Source organism: Triturus cristatus, chromosome 8, assembly GCF_964204655.1.
Source record: "Triturus cristatus chromosome 8, aTriCri1.1, whole genome shotgun sequence".
NCBI classification, from domain to species: domain Eukaryota; kingdom Metazoa; phylum Chordata; class Amphibia; order Caudata; family Salamandridae; genus Triturus; species Triturus cristatus.
The window spans coordinates 1,268,638,056-1,268,651,165 of NC_140591.1; the positions used below are offsets into that span (position 1 = coordinate 1,268,638,056).

The window sequence follows — 13,110 nt, forward strand, 5'->3', positions numbered from 1 at the left end:
CTCCACCGATAGCACCTCTACCTCCTACAAGTCCCCTCCTCAAAATACCTTTTCAAAGGGCAACCAAAGGGGTGGTTACAGAGGCAACAACAATAAGGGCAGGGGCAAAACTAACACCACCCGTTCTGCCACCCCACCCGCACAATGACTCCCCTTCGCTCCCCCCAGACCATCCCACTCCGGTCGGGGGCAGACTGCAAAACTTTATCCACGCATGGGAGTCCATAACATCGGACAAATGGGTGACCCAAATCATTCGGTCAGGGTACTGTCTCCAGCTAACATCTACCCCACCCAATATCCCACCAAGGCACCGTCCAATGTCTCAAGAACATTCCACACTGCTCAAACAGGAGGTACTCTCCCTCCTCCAAAAACACGCTATAGAGCAGGTCCCCGTCGATCAGCAAAATCTAGGGGTTTACTCCCTATATTTCTTAATACCAAAGAAAGACGGGACCCTCAGGCCCATTCTGGACCTCCGGCCTCTAAATGCCTACATACATTCAGACCATTTCCACATGGTCACCCTACAACAAGTCCTCCCACTCCTCTGTCAGGGAGACTTTCTCACAACCTTGGATCTGAAAGACGCATACTTTCACATTCCAATACACCCCTCTCACAGGAAATACCTCAGGTTCGTGGTGGACGGGCAACATTACCAATTCACGGTTCTCCCCTTCGGGGTCACCACCGCACCACGGGTGTTTACCAAATGCCTAGCGGTAGTAGCAGCACACCTCAGACGTCAGCACATTCACGTCTTCCCTTACTTAGACGACTGGCTGATAAAAGCCGCGTCCTACCACCAATGTGTGCAACATACAAACAGCACCATCCAACTGCTCCACCAGCTAGGCTTCACGGTGAACTACCAAAAGTCCCACCTCATACCAGCTCACACAAAGCAATATCTCGGGGCCACTATAGACACCTCCAAAGGTATTGCCTATCCAAACTCAGCCAGAATCACAAGCATTCAAGCCTTACGCAAAACATTCCTTCCTCAACACTCTCTTCCAGCAAGAGTGTTCATGAAGCTCATAGGAATGATGGCGTCTTGCATCTTCATAGTGCCCCATGCAAGACTCCACATGCGTCCACTTCAAGAGTGCCTAGCACAACAGTGGAACCAGGCCCAGGGTCAGCTGACGGATCTGGTGTTGGTGGACGGCCGCACACATCACTCTCTGCAGTGGTGGAACACCACAAACCTTTCCAAAGGGCGGCCGTTCCTGGACCCGGTTCCTCAGGTGATTCTAACAGCGGACGCATCGCTCTCCGGCTGGGGAGCGCACCTCCTACACCTCACAATGCAAGGTCTATGGACGCCACAGCAAAAATCGCTCCACATCAACCATCTGGAGCTCTTGGCGATCTTTCTAACCCTAAAATCTTTCCAAAAACAGATTTCGGGCAAAGCAGTCCTCATTCGCACAGACAACATGACTGCAATGTATTATATCCAAAAACAGGGGGGGACACACTCTCCCCAGCTCTCCCGCTTAGCCCAGAGCATATGGAGATGGGCAATTCCCCAAAACATCTTTCTCCTGGCACAGCACGTTCCAGGCGTACAAAACACCATGGCAGATCTGCTCAGCAGACAAACGCAACAACTACACGAATGGGAACTGCATCCACAAGTTCTTCAGCCATTCTTCCAACAGTGGGGGCATCCTCAGATAAACCTCTTCGCCACCCACGAAAACAAAAAATGCCCAAGCTTCGCCGCCAGATACCCACACCCATTGTCCAAAGGCAATGCGATATGGATGAACTGGTCAGGCAGATTTGCATACGCCTTTCCACCTCTCCCACTAATTCCATTAGTGGTAAGGAAGCTACAACAACACTCCCTCACACTCATCCTAGTAGCTCCGACGTGGGCCAGGCAGCCGTGGTACACCACGCTACTACAACTGTCAGTGGTACCACATCAAAAACTGCACCTATCCCCATGCCTCCTAACCCAGAACCATGGAGAAATCAGGCACCCGGACCCAGCTCAGCTCAACCTGGCGATCTGGCTCCTGAAATCTTAGAATTCGGATACCTTAACCTTCCCCCTGATTGCATGAACATCATCATGGAAGCCAGACGTCCTACCACTAGAGCATGCTATGCCGCAAAGTGGAAAAGATTTGTAATTTACTGCCGTAACAATACAATCAACCCTTTAGATGCATCCATACAACACATCATATGCTATCTGCTCCATCTTCACAGGTGTAACCTGGCATATTCATCCATACGCCTACACCTAGCAGCGATCGCTGCTTATCTACAAAACAGACAGCATTTATCACTCTTCAGAGTGCCCGCTATTAAAGCCTTCATGGAAGGCCTTAAACGAGTAATTCCTCCCAGGGCACCACCTTCCCCTGTATGGAATCTAAATTTAGTTCTTACACGACTAATGGGTCCGCCCTTCGAACCAATGCATAAATGCGAGCTACAGTTTCTCACCTGGAAAACAGCTTTTCTCGTAGCTATCACTTCCCTTAGAAGGGTTGGTGAAATACAAGCGTTCACTATACAGGAACCCTTCATACAAATACATCACAGCAAGGTCATACTTCGCACAAATCCGAAGTTCCTGCCCAAGGTCATTTCCCCCTTCCATCTCAATCAATTGGTGGAATTACCTGTCTTCTTCTCGCAACCTCAATCTGTTGCAGAAAGGGCCTTACACACACTCGATGTGAAAAGGGCTCTGCTATACTACATACAAAGAACGCAACCTTTCAGGAAGACTAAACAATTGTTCGTTTCCTTCTCTCCACCACATAAAGGCAACCCCATTTCTAAATCAGGGATAGCTAGGTGGATTGTAAAATGCATACAAATTTGCTATCAAAAGGCAAAAAGAACATTATCTGTTCCGCCTAAAGCCCATTCTACAAGAAAGTTAGGGGCTTCTATGGCTTTTCTAGGGAATATACCCTTAGATGACATCTGCAAAGCAGCCACATGGTCTACACCGCACACCTTCACAAAACATTACTGTGTAGATGTGCATTCCAAGCAGCAAGCTAGAGTGGGCCAGGCTGTACTAAAGACACTTTTTCAAACCACTGCAACGGATACCGGTGGTCGCCGCTAAGGTTGGGTACTGCTATATAATCTATGCTAAGTGTACAATCTGCAGCTCATATGCCTCGAACGGAATATGCTACTTACCAGTATGCATCTGTTCTTGGCATGTAGAGCTGCAGAGTTGTACACGCCCACCCGCCTCCCCGGCTACCTGTATCCGTTCCAGTACATCTTATTTAGATACAACACACATGGGTTTCTCACTGTTATTACTACGCTCCATCATTTCCCTGTTGGCGAAAAACAATCTGAGGATGGAGCCGAAGCCCATGCGCAGTACGGACCGAAGGAGGAGTCACTAAACTCGTGACTTCCAAAGACTGTCCAAGAAGAAAAACAAACTGCAAACATCCGGGCCCAACACCAGATGGCGATCTATGCTAAGTGTACAACTCTGCAGCTCTACATGCCAAGAACAGATGCATACTGGTAAGTAGCATATTCCTTCTGGTACCTTCAACAGCCAGGCCAGGTACAGGCGCTTTTGTAAGATGGCCTAAATTATTTCTTGTCCGCTTCCTTCACTTCACCAGTGGGAGTATGTTTTACTTGGATGTTAGTCTGTGCGTCCCGGAAGCTGTTCCGTTCCTCTAAAACAGCCAAACATTCATTGATGTCAAATGGTGTTTCAGCCGCTACTGTACTGGGTCTGTCGAGGTCTGGTACCCACATCTTAACCCCAAAGAGGATCTCATAGCGAGCACGACCACCCTGGGATTTTCTAGGTAGATTGTTGAAGGCCCTCTTGACCCCATATAGATGATGGACCTAACTGTGACTTGAACCTATTAACCTAGCTGGTAAAGACTGCATTAAGTCCTGATTCTTCCTCTCAACTACCGCAGTTCCCTCTGAATGGGGGAGAAGTGCTGCACGGTCACACCCAATTTTCCCATGATGTCTTTGTGAGCCTTAGAGACGAATGCTGGACCCTTGTCAGAAAGGAATGTGCCAACTGCGTATGTACCGATGAAGACTTGCAGATCTTTTTTAACAGTTCGGGCATCAGCCGATTACTTAGGTCAGACCCATAGGAATCAAGAGCAGGAATCCACTGCAACCATGATGTATTTGTAAGCCCCATCTGATTGTAAGGGGCCACTGTGGTCCAGATAAACATAAGTGAGTGGCTTGTTTAAGATAAATAGAGTTGTCAGTGGTGAACTGCAGTGGAACCCTTCATTTGCTGACATATGTAACATTTAAGGACAAACAGGCATATGCATCAACCATTTTTGCGTGCGCAAACGGTGTGATTCGCAAAATTCGGCCGTTTGCGCCCGTAATAAGGTCATTTGTGATAAATCAAGGTTCAAGGCACTCGCAATTTGAGAATTCGCAATTATTTGTGAATTCTCAAATTGCGATTGCATTTAAGGAATCACAATTTGCAATTCCTTAAATGCAATGCAATAACCCCTTTAGACTAGCGATTTTGCTAACAGGGGGCGCAAATTATCATGAAGTTGAACTTGATGGTAATTTGCAAACACTTTGAAAAATGCACTTTCGTGCATTTTTCAAAGTTTCATGTTGCGCACACATGCCCTTGGGGCATGTGTGTGCGCAACATGGGTGCATATCACTATTTCAGGGGTGCAACAGGGTGTCATTTTGACACCCTTGCACCCTTAAAAATTGCAGGCGCAATTTGCGAGTAGCTATTGGTACTCGAAAATTGCGCATGCAATCTCCCATTCATTCATATGGGCCTGTAGGCCCATAGGAATGAATGGGGAGCCATTCCTTATTTGCGACTCGCAATTTGCGAGTTGCAATTAAGGAATTTGTAGGAATCGCTATTTTCTCAGTGATTCCTACATTCATAGGCATTTGCGCTTCCTTATTAGCGAATCCTAATTTTTCGCTAATAAGGAATCGCAAATGGCATGTTTGATGCATGTGCCTGTATCTCCCTACTCTTTTTATATAGACCTGGCCACCAATAGCATTGCTGTAATAGTGAAATTGTAGTTGCCATCCCTGCGTTTTCAGATGCTATGCTCTCATGTGCTACTAGGATTAAACCTAACCTGCGATCTGAATTTGGTATTACTCTATCCCCCATGAGCAAATGGTATGTTTTGCGCACTTAACTGGTAGGAGTGTTTAGCTGGAAATCCTTTCGGCAAGTGGGTGTCATCGCATGCAGCATGGATGATCGCCATAATGTCTCTATCAAACCTCGTACAGGAAAAAGTAATCGCAGCGTTAGTTTGCACTGTTGCTTTTGTGGCCTCATTAGCCTTGGAATTCCCTACAACATGTATTTCTAGACATTGATGACTCATGGTGTGAATCACATGAGTCCATGGCAAGCATTCTTTCAGCTTAGCCACTTGTCCCTGAAGCGTTTTGTGCTTTATAGTGTACCCTTTGGAAGCTTTGAATCAATTCTGGTTCCAGTAGTGTAGATACTCATTGTAAGCCTGGACACAATAATATGAATCACACACAATGAATGTGGGGAATAAGGGATCCTTATTCTCAAGGGCCTGAATTAGAGCTCTAAGTTCAGCCAGCTGTGCTGTGCAGTCGCCAAGTAACTGTGTGTAGGTCTTTTCAAGGTGGAATTCACTATGCTGCATTCTACTCTTAACAGTGGTGCATGCTGCAGAGTATTGGTGTTTTGTCCCTTTTCGCAGGCTGTGCAGAAACATCTGTATAGATGATGTAATCATACTGATCAAGAGGCATGACTTCATTAGGCAGAGGGTATTCATTTTCATATTGCAGATATGTGTTTGTAGTGTAGAGTCAAATCTGTAGTCAATGTCTGTTGCAGTGAGAGTTGGCCCACTGTATCCAATGTGGATGTAAAGCCTTAGTGTTAGGAACGCTGGCCTTCCTGACAGCCACAAAGGCCGGAACTGGATTCACGAAAATAATGTGTTTCCTCTGAGACAAGGACCTTTCTCACTCTACAGCAGTCTGTACTGCCGTCAGAATCTATTTTGCTGGTGAAAAAGGCATCTCTGCATTGGTGTATAAATGTGATTTATATGCAATTGGTACAGTGTCACCTTCATTGAATGTAACGTAGGTATACCTCAATGATCCCGCAATTATACGGATTACCAGGTTAGTTGTGTTTACATGTGAGTATAAGAGTTTTAAAGCTAGCATGTCAGCTTGTACTGAATGAAAGATCTGTGCGTGTTCAGTTGTCCAGTATGTGCTTGAAAAGTCTGGATGAATCAATTTGTAGAATGGTTTAACCCATTCTGCGTACTCTGGAATGTAAATTCTACCAAAATTTAGGAATCCCAATATCGATTGAAGTTTCTTTAATGTGTTTGTTGGTTGTAAGAGCACATACTTCACAAAGAAGTGTGTCGCAAAGCTTTTGCCTTCTCTTGATAGCTCATTTCCCAAGAATAGGACATTGAGATGAGCTATTTTAACATTTTTAAAATTATATTTGTAGCCCAGGTGAGTAAATCCCAGAACTTTGCGATCTACTCTTGTCAAGTGCCCAGAAAGGTAATCATTCGTCAAATATATGTCGTCGACATAGGACAATGCCTAGTCGTCAAATTCCTGCAGAAGTTCTGTGACCTGTGCTGAGAACAGCCCAAGGCAAATCTTATACCCTTGAGGTAATTGACAGACCTGTTTTTTAAAACCTAGAGCACCAAGTGCCATATGTAGAAAGCAAAATTGCGATCGCAAACGCCGAAATTCGCCGAATTTTGGCGTTTGCGATCGCAATTTTGCTAAGTGGTATGTAGGAAGGCAAATCTGCGTGCAAAATAAGGATTCGCTAAATTTGCGATTCCTTATTTTGCAATTGCATTTAAGGAATCACAAATTTTGTGATTCCTTAAATGCAATGTAAGAAGCACCAAAAAAGTGCAATTTGGCCTTAAGGAATCGCAAATTACCACCAACTACAGGTTGGTGGTAATTTGCGATTTCTTTCAAAAATGCATATTTTTGCATTTTTCAAAGTGGCATGTGGTGCACACACATGTCCTTAGGGCATGTATGTGTGCCACATGTGCACCCATGCTCATTTCAGGGGTGCAACAGGGTGTCCTTTTGACACCCTGGCACATGTGAAATTGCATTCTCAATTTGCGATTCTCTAATTGAGAATCGCAAATTGAGAATGTCTTCCCATTCATTCCTATGGGCCTCTAGGCCATAGGAATGAATGGGGAGGTATTCCTTAATTGCGAATTGCAATTTGCAATTCGCAATTAAGGAATATGTAGGATTCGCTAAATTATTTGCTAATCCTACCTACATTCCGTTTTGCAATTCTCTAATTGCGATTCCCTAAAAATTGCAATTAGAGAATCGCAAAACACGTTCTACCTACATATGGCCCCAAATGCTGTCAAATACCTGCTTTCAGGTGCTATATATTATGGCAGAAAAAGCCATTCGAGATATCTAATATAGTTTTGTATTTCTTTCGCACTATATTGTTTATTAGTACAACACTATGCGCGTTTTGTACAATGAATGTACATGTAGCTATGTTAAGGTGTTTGTAATCTAACACTAATCAATATGAATTGTCTGGTTTCATAACGGCAAACACCCTGGTGTTCAAGTTGTGTGACGATCTCTCTAACTTGTTTTTAGCCTAATTTTGAATGGGGTATTGTCTTTGAGGTTGTAGGGCTGACCTCACAGTTATTACATGATAAGGGGAACCATCATCCCATCTCACATGGCTTTGGTATAATGCAGGAGCTAGCGCTAACGCCCACTCCTTGGCGTATGAATGTTTTACCATGTTTGAAACGAGGTCAGAGAAGCCAGGTAAAATTTCTCCCTCTGGGCAATCTATCACTAATTCAGGTGGCCAACCCTTTTTGGTCAAGAGAATATTGTAGCCGAAAACCAAGTTCTCTCAAAAGAGAACATTAATATATCCTCGTACATCCCCCTGCAATTGGAGTTATTTTTTGTATAAACAATCCAGGAGGCTTACCCTCATATCCAGTGTTTCCACCTGGATATAGTCTGTCTGTCAGGTCTCACCCACCCGGACTGGAGATTTCGCTCGCGCACGGCATCTCTTCCAGACACGCATACCGGAGGCTGCCCGCTTCTGTTTCTTACAAGTGGGTGGAATCATAAATGATTACTTTCTTTATTTATTTTTGAACTTTCCGGCAGTTCACGCTTTATTTAAACTGCCGCTCTTCTCCCGACCGTTTGTTGACTCCTCATGTTTACATAAATAAACTTCGGTAAAACCAACTCCTCGAACCTGGCGTTCCTTGCTTAACGCCATTCTCTGAAGGACAGTCAAGCCTACAGTGTCTTCTACCTTTCTGCCCCGACTCTGCCTCTGTAACGCCCTAGCAAAAGAGCAGCCATCCCGAACACTGGCACTTCCACACAAGCACCGACACCCCTCATTAACAGCATACACACACACACACATATAAAGATATCAAACTCTTGTAACTCTAAACTGTCACAAACACGCACCCAAAATCATACTTGAACATGAAATAAATTAGCAGACACACACCATCAGCAAACACACAACTTCTTGGAGTAGCAAGTTCGCACAGTGATCTCGGGTACGGTCTTGTCTCCAAACCTATAGCAGAAATACACTGGCAGCAATGATACTTTGGAAGGAGAGGCACGCCTGCTCCAACCACCGTGACCCGTAAAACACAAAAAAATTACAGCATCGAAGACAAGCCTCTCAGGTTAGCGGGGAGATACCCCCACCATCCTACTATGCTAAACACTAATATTTATATTTATAAATATTGTTTAATGTTTTAAAAACAAGAACCACGATTATATATTTAATTAATGACTGACTAGCAACTTAAAAATATTAATTAATCTGAAGATAGATCTATAGAATCAGAATTCATGTGGCATCTAATTACGAAATTCCGCAGATACTGACAAATGAACAATTTCTAAGCTAAGGCATCTATTAAAAAGTTTAAACATTTAAAGTTGCAACAGAACCTGGACAGAGATTCAGTTTCGTTATGGCCCAACCTGCACATACGTTCGAGTTTGGCTAATCCCTCCCAGGCTTCCGTGCTTCATTTGCAACAAAAATCAAGCACGGGCAAAGCCAAAATTTCTGGCTCTAATGTTCCATCATAAGTAATATACACAGGCATTTGCAAAAGTTGCTTACTTGCATTGCATGGCCAAAATGCAGTTTATTGCATTAAAACATGTCCCACTGGATTCTCCTTTACCATGAAACATGCGTTAGCAATGCAATAGGTCTCGCATTTGCGAGAGTTTGAGCTATGGGCTTTGTAAATGACAGTGCCTTTTTTTATGTTTTGAAAACCTCCAAGCGGTGCCTAAACATGCACTTTGTACTTATAGTTGTTGCTTACGAGAAGCAAGGCTGACAGTAACTGCGCTTCTTTTACTGCCAGTCATACTTCTCGTAAGCAACGATTATAAGTACAAAGTGTGTGTTTAGGCACAGCACACGGCCACCCCTGTGCCGCTGTAAGTGCCCCTTGGGTGCTAACTCGGATTCCCCCTTGCCCTGCGCTTAACCCTAGGAGCTTTGCTCCAACCCTGTGACTTGCCCGAGAGCAGCCACAAACCGACAGCCCCCTAGCTCCCTAGGCTAACATTGAGCATCAGCACTCTGCACCTGACCACCCTAGTGCCGCTGAGGGTGCTGTTTGAGTGCATCCTTGACCCTGGGGGAACCCTTGTTCTAATCCCAGAAACTCAACACCAAAGACTGATTGCTTACCTGCAAACTGATAACATCATTTTCCTCCATAGGATTGCATTGACTGTTTTTCCTCTGAAAAAGTTCTGTGTTGAGTTGTGTTTGTATGGAAACCTAAGCAACTGTGTTTTAATGCAAAAGTGTTTTACCTAACTTTGTCTAGGAAATGTCCCAGTGTGATATCTAGGCATATCACACTAAGTAGAAAAAGTAATTTAAAAAGTACTCTCAAGAATGATCTGAAAAGTAATCACAAAGTAATTACAAATATCTATTGTCTTTAAATGTTTTACAAACCTGTAACAAATTCAATTTCATCCAGCTTGCTTATTTTGATCAACCTGTTTTGAAAAGTACAATTCTACATACCTGCACCAAGTCCTGCTTGGTTCTGAAAATAAAAAACAACTAAAGAAATATTTTTTATACAAACAATAGGTCGGAGTTCAGCCTTTGAGTGTGTGACATCTTTTTTTGCTTGAGTGTGTACAATAAATGCTTAACACTACCGTCTGATTAAGCCTTACTGCTCGCCCACACTAGCTCAAATAGAGAGTAAGGTATTATCTACTTTTGCCTCTGTAAGCCTTTGGGAATCCCCTGGACTATGTGCACACTATACCTTACTTTGGTGTAGTATATACAGAGTAATCTTCCTACAGGCTGCCGGAGCAGATAAAGGGCTCGTGGATGATCTCTATACTCAAGGACTGGCTGCAGGAGGTGTTTTCTCCAGAGGGTATTTCCAAGCATTATGCCTTTGAGCGGGTGCTGATGAGCCCCCTCACCAGGGGGTACCCCCCACCCAGCGGTGACGCGTCTGTTGCATTATAGAGAACGCAACTACATTCTGAAAGAGGCGCTCACATCTGGCCCCTTCCTTGTGGACTACAATAGATTGCCGAATTACCTGGACTTTACAGTAGTGGTGTAAAGTCAGAGAGCCTTCTTCTTAAGCACCAAATAGAGGCAGCAGGAGCTAAAAGTGACAGGACTTTTTGTTCCCTGCAAGACTCCGCATCGAGGTGGATGGTAGATCCTCTATTTTCACCAACCCAGAGGAGGTTTGCAACTGGATTATGACTCAACTGCACCAGCCCCACAGTCCCCCACCTCAAGGCCACCGTAAACGGAAGCAACAGATTCCTCATTTATTGCTATTAAGATCCAAGGAATTCAATTTGGTTTCCTTTAGGAGCCACATCACTTATGATGGGAGGCTTGGTATGATTTTATGTAGTGGTGAGTGTCTACATGGCACCACAAGTTAATCTTTACATCTTCCTATTTGGCATAATTGCATATAGAAATGGTCTTTATATCTACTTATCGCAGTAACAGCTGTTGATTCATAGATATTTTTGCTGCGGAATGTGGAAATGTAATGTTAAATATATTTATTTCCTTACCAGGTTGCTTCCTACCCCTGGGTATGGAAAGTGGAACAATCAAAGATGAACAGATAACTGCCTCTTCCTATTATTCCTCATGGTATAATTCATGGAAGCCGCCTCTGGCGCGTCTTAATAAGCAACAGTCTGTCAACGCCTGGCAAGCAAAGGTAAAAGGGACCACTTTCATTATTTACAGTAAGAAAACCTCTTTACGTCACACTCTGTAGCAGAAAAACAAAACAGAAGTTTTGAATGTTGTATTTTTACCATTTAGTAGAGTAGATTTCTTTTCACTTAACCTACTATTGGCTCGTTCATAAAAGTCATGCTACATGTTATCCCACAAAAACTCAAACACACTGCACAAAGATGGGAAGGAGAATTAAGTTTGACCAGTAGACCATTTCGAACAAACATTCAGGGATTGAGTTGACTCTCAGACCATGGGAATGAGTCGACTCTCAGACCATTAAGCCATTTCAAGATAGCCTCTAATTAGAAAATTTCAAGCTACCTTGAAATGACACTGTCGACTTTCACAATAAATTGTTTTATTCTATGTTCGGATTTGTGTGAACCCATACAGCAATGTCTGAAGGAATACGTCCTACCACTGAGAATTTACAGTAATGAAAAGTGAAGATTCTTTTAATTGAGTGTAGATTATTGTGACTTTGGTCACTGTGCCTAGAGTGGAAACCACATTTGTGTATAGTTTTGTTATGCCATTGTTACTGCTCACTATGAGCCTGATCCACAAAGCTAAACTTAGACATTTGGTCTAAACTTAGACCAAACGTCAAAGTCATAAACTAAGTGTACGACTTTGGGAATATCTAAGTTGATACGTTTTATACCAAACGTCTAAGTTTACGACTTTGGGAATATTCCCAAAATCGTAAACTTAGACGTTTGGTCCAAGTTTAGACCATACGTCTAAGTTTACCTTTGTGAATCGGGCCCTGGATCTTTGAGATCTGAGTGGCGAAGTGTGGCTCAATGGTTAGAGCGGCAGACCCAGATGCAGAGATCTGGCCCGGGACCAGGGTTCAATACCCGCCTCAGCGGGTCTTGGGATCAATTTCCTTGGACCTGACAATTCTCGCCTCGGTGCCTACTCTAATCATGGGTCCCACTCTGCAACTCTGGGCAATAGCTTGCTTAATCTCCACAACGGCCCCAACAGCGCTGGGGATGCCTGGCTTCACCTTGGGGGTGCCCAGGAGTGGACATTTCACAGGGAAAGCCAGGAAGGGTTCCACAGCGGTATGAGTAGAAGCGCCAGGACGCCCCGTTGCTGGGGCAGCAGTGCGCTATACAAGTACGAAAATTTCATTTCATTTCATTTCAGGGTCAAGTACCCAGCCTTCTATGGTGCATTAGTCATGTGATGCCTCTATATGTAGCTTGGAAGGAAGTAAAAAAGCATTGCTGCTGCCAGAGTGGACTGCCGTGTCTCCTTGTCAAGATATCATTTGAGCATATAGATCTTGACACACATAAACGCTGTGTCTTGAAACACATGTAGCATATGAATTGCACATGCAAATATTTTATACATATCTAGCAATAAATGCTGTATATCGCACTTGGTATGCTGACTTGCAGCGCACACACCTGGGGGACAGTCCCTACCCAAATTAAATGCTTGATGCACAAAATGTATACTTCAAGTGCAGAAGTTTAATATTTCAATTCAACATGAGTTGTTGCAATGAAAATGCTTGATTCTTTAAACAAATGCATAAAAATGGGTCAACAATGTTGCTTCAATGCAATTCATTTAGGGTACTAAATTGAGGAATTCAGTTACATGAAATGAATTGGAGTGGAGTAAGGAGTGTTTCAAGGATTTTGACATGAGCAGAAAAGTTCTCAGTGTACAAAAGAATCTGAAGCAATAGTTTGATGGAAACA

General features: G+C 43.8%; 1 protein-coding gene across 1 annotated transcript in view; it reads left to right on the plus strand.

The window, feature by feature from the left end:
• Window positions 1–13,110, plus strand: part of F5 (coagulation factor V) — a 582,702-nt gene that overhangs the window by 519,145 nt on the left and 50,447 nt on the right. The window contains exon 23 of the mRNA XM_085622982.1: window positions 11,212–11,360. Within this exon, the coding sequence (XP_085479108.1) occupies window positions 11,212–11,360 (149 nt within the window). The remainder of the gene's footprint in view (window positions 1–11,211; window positions 11,361–13,110) is intronic.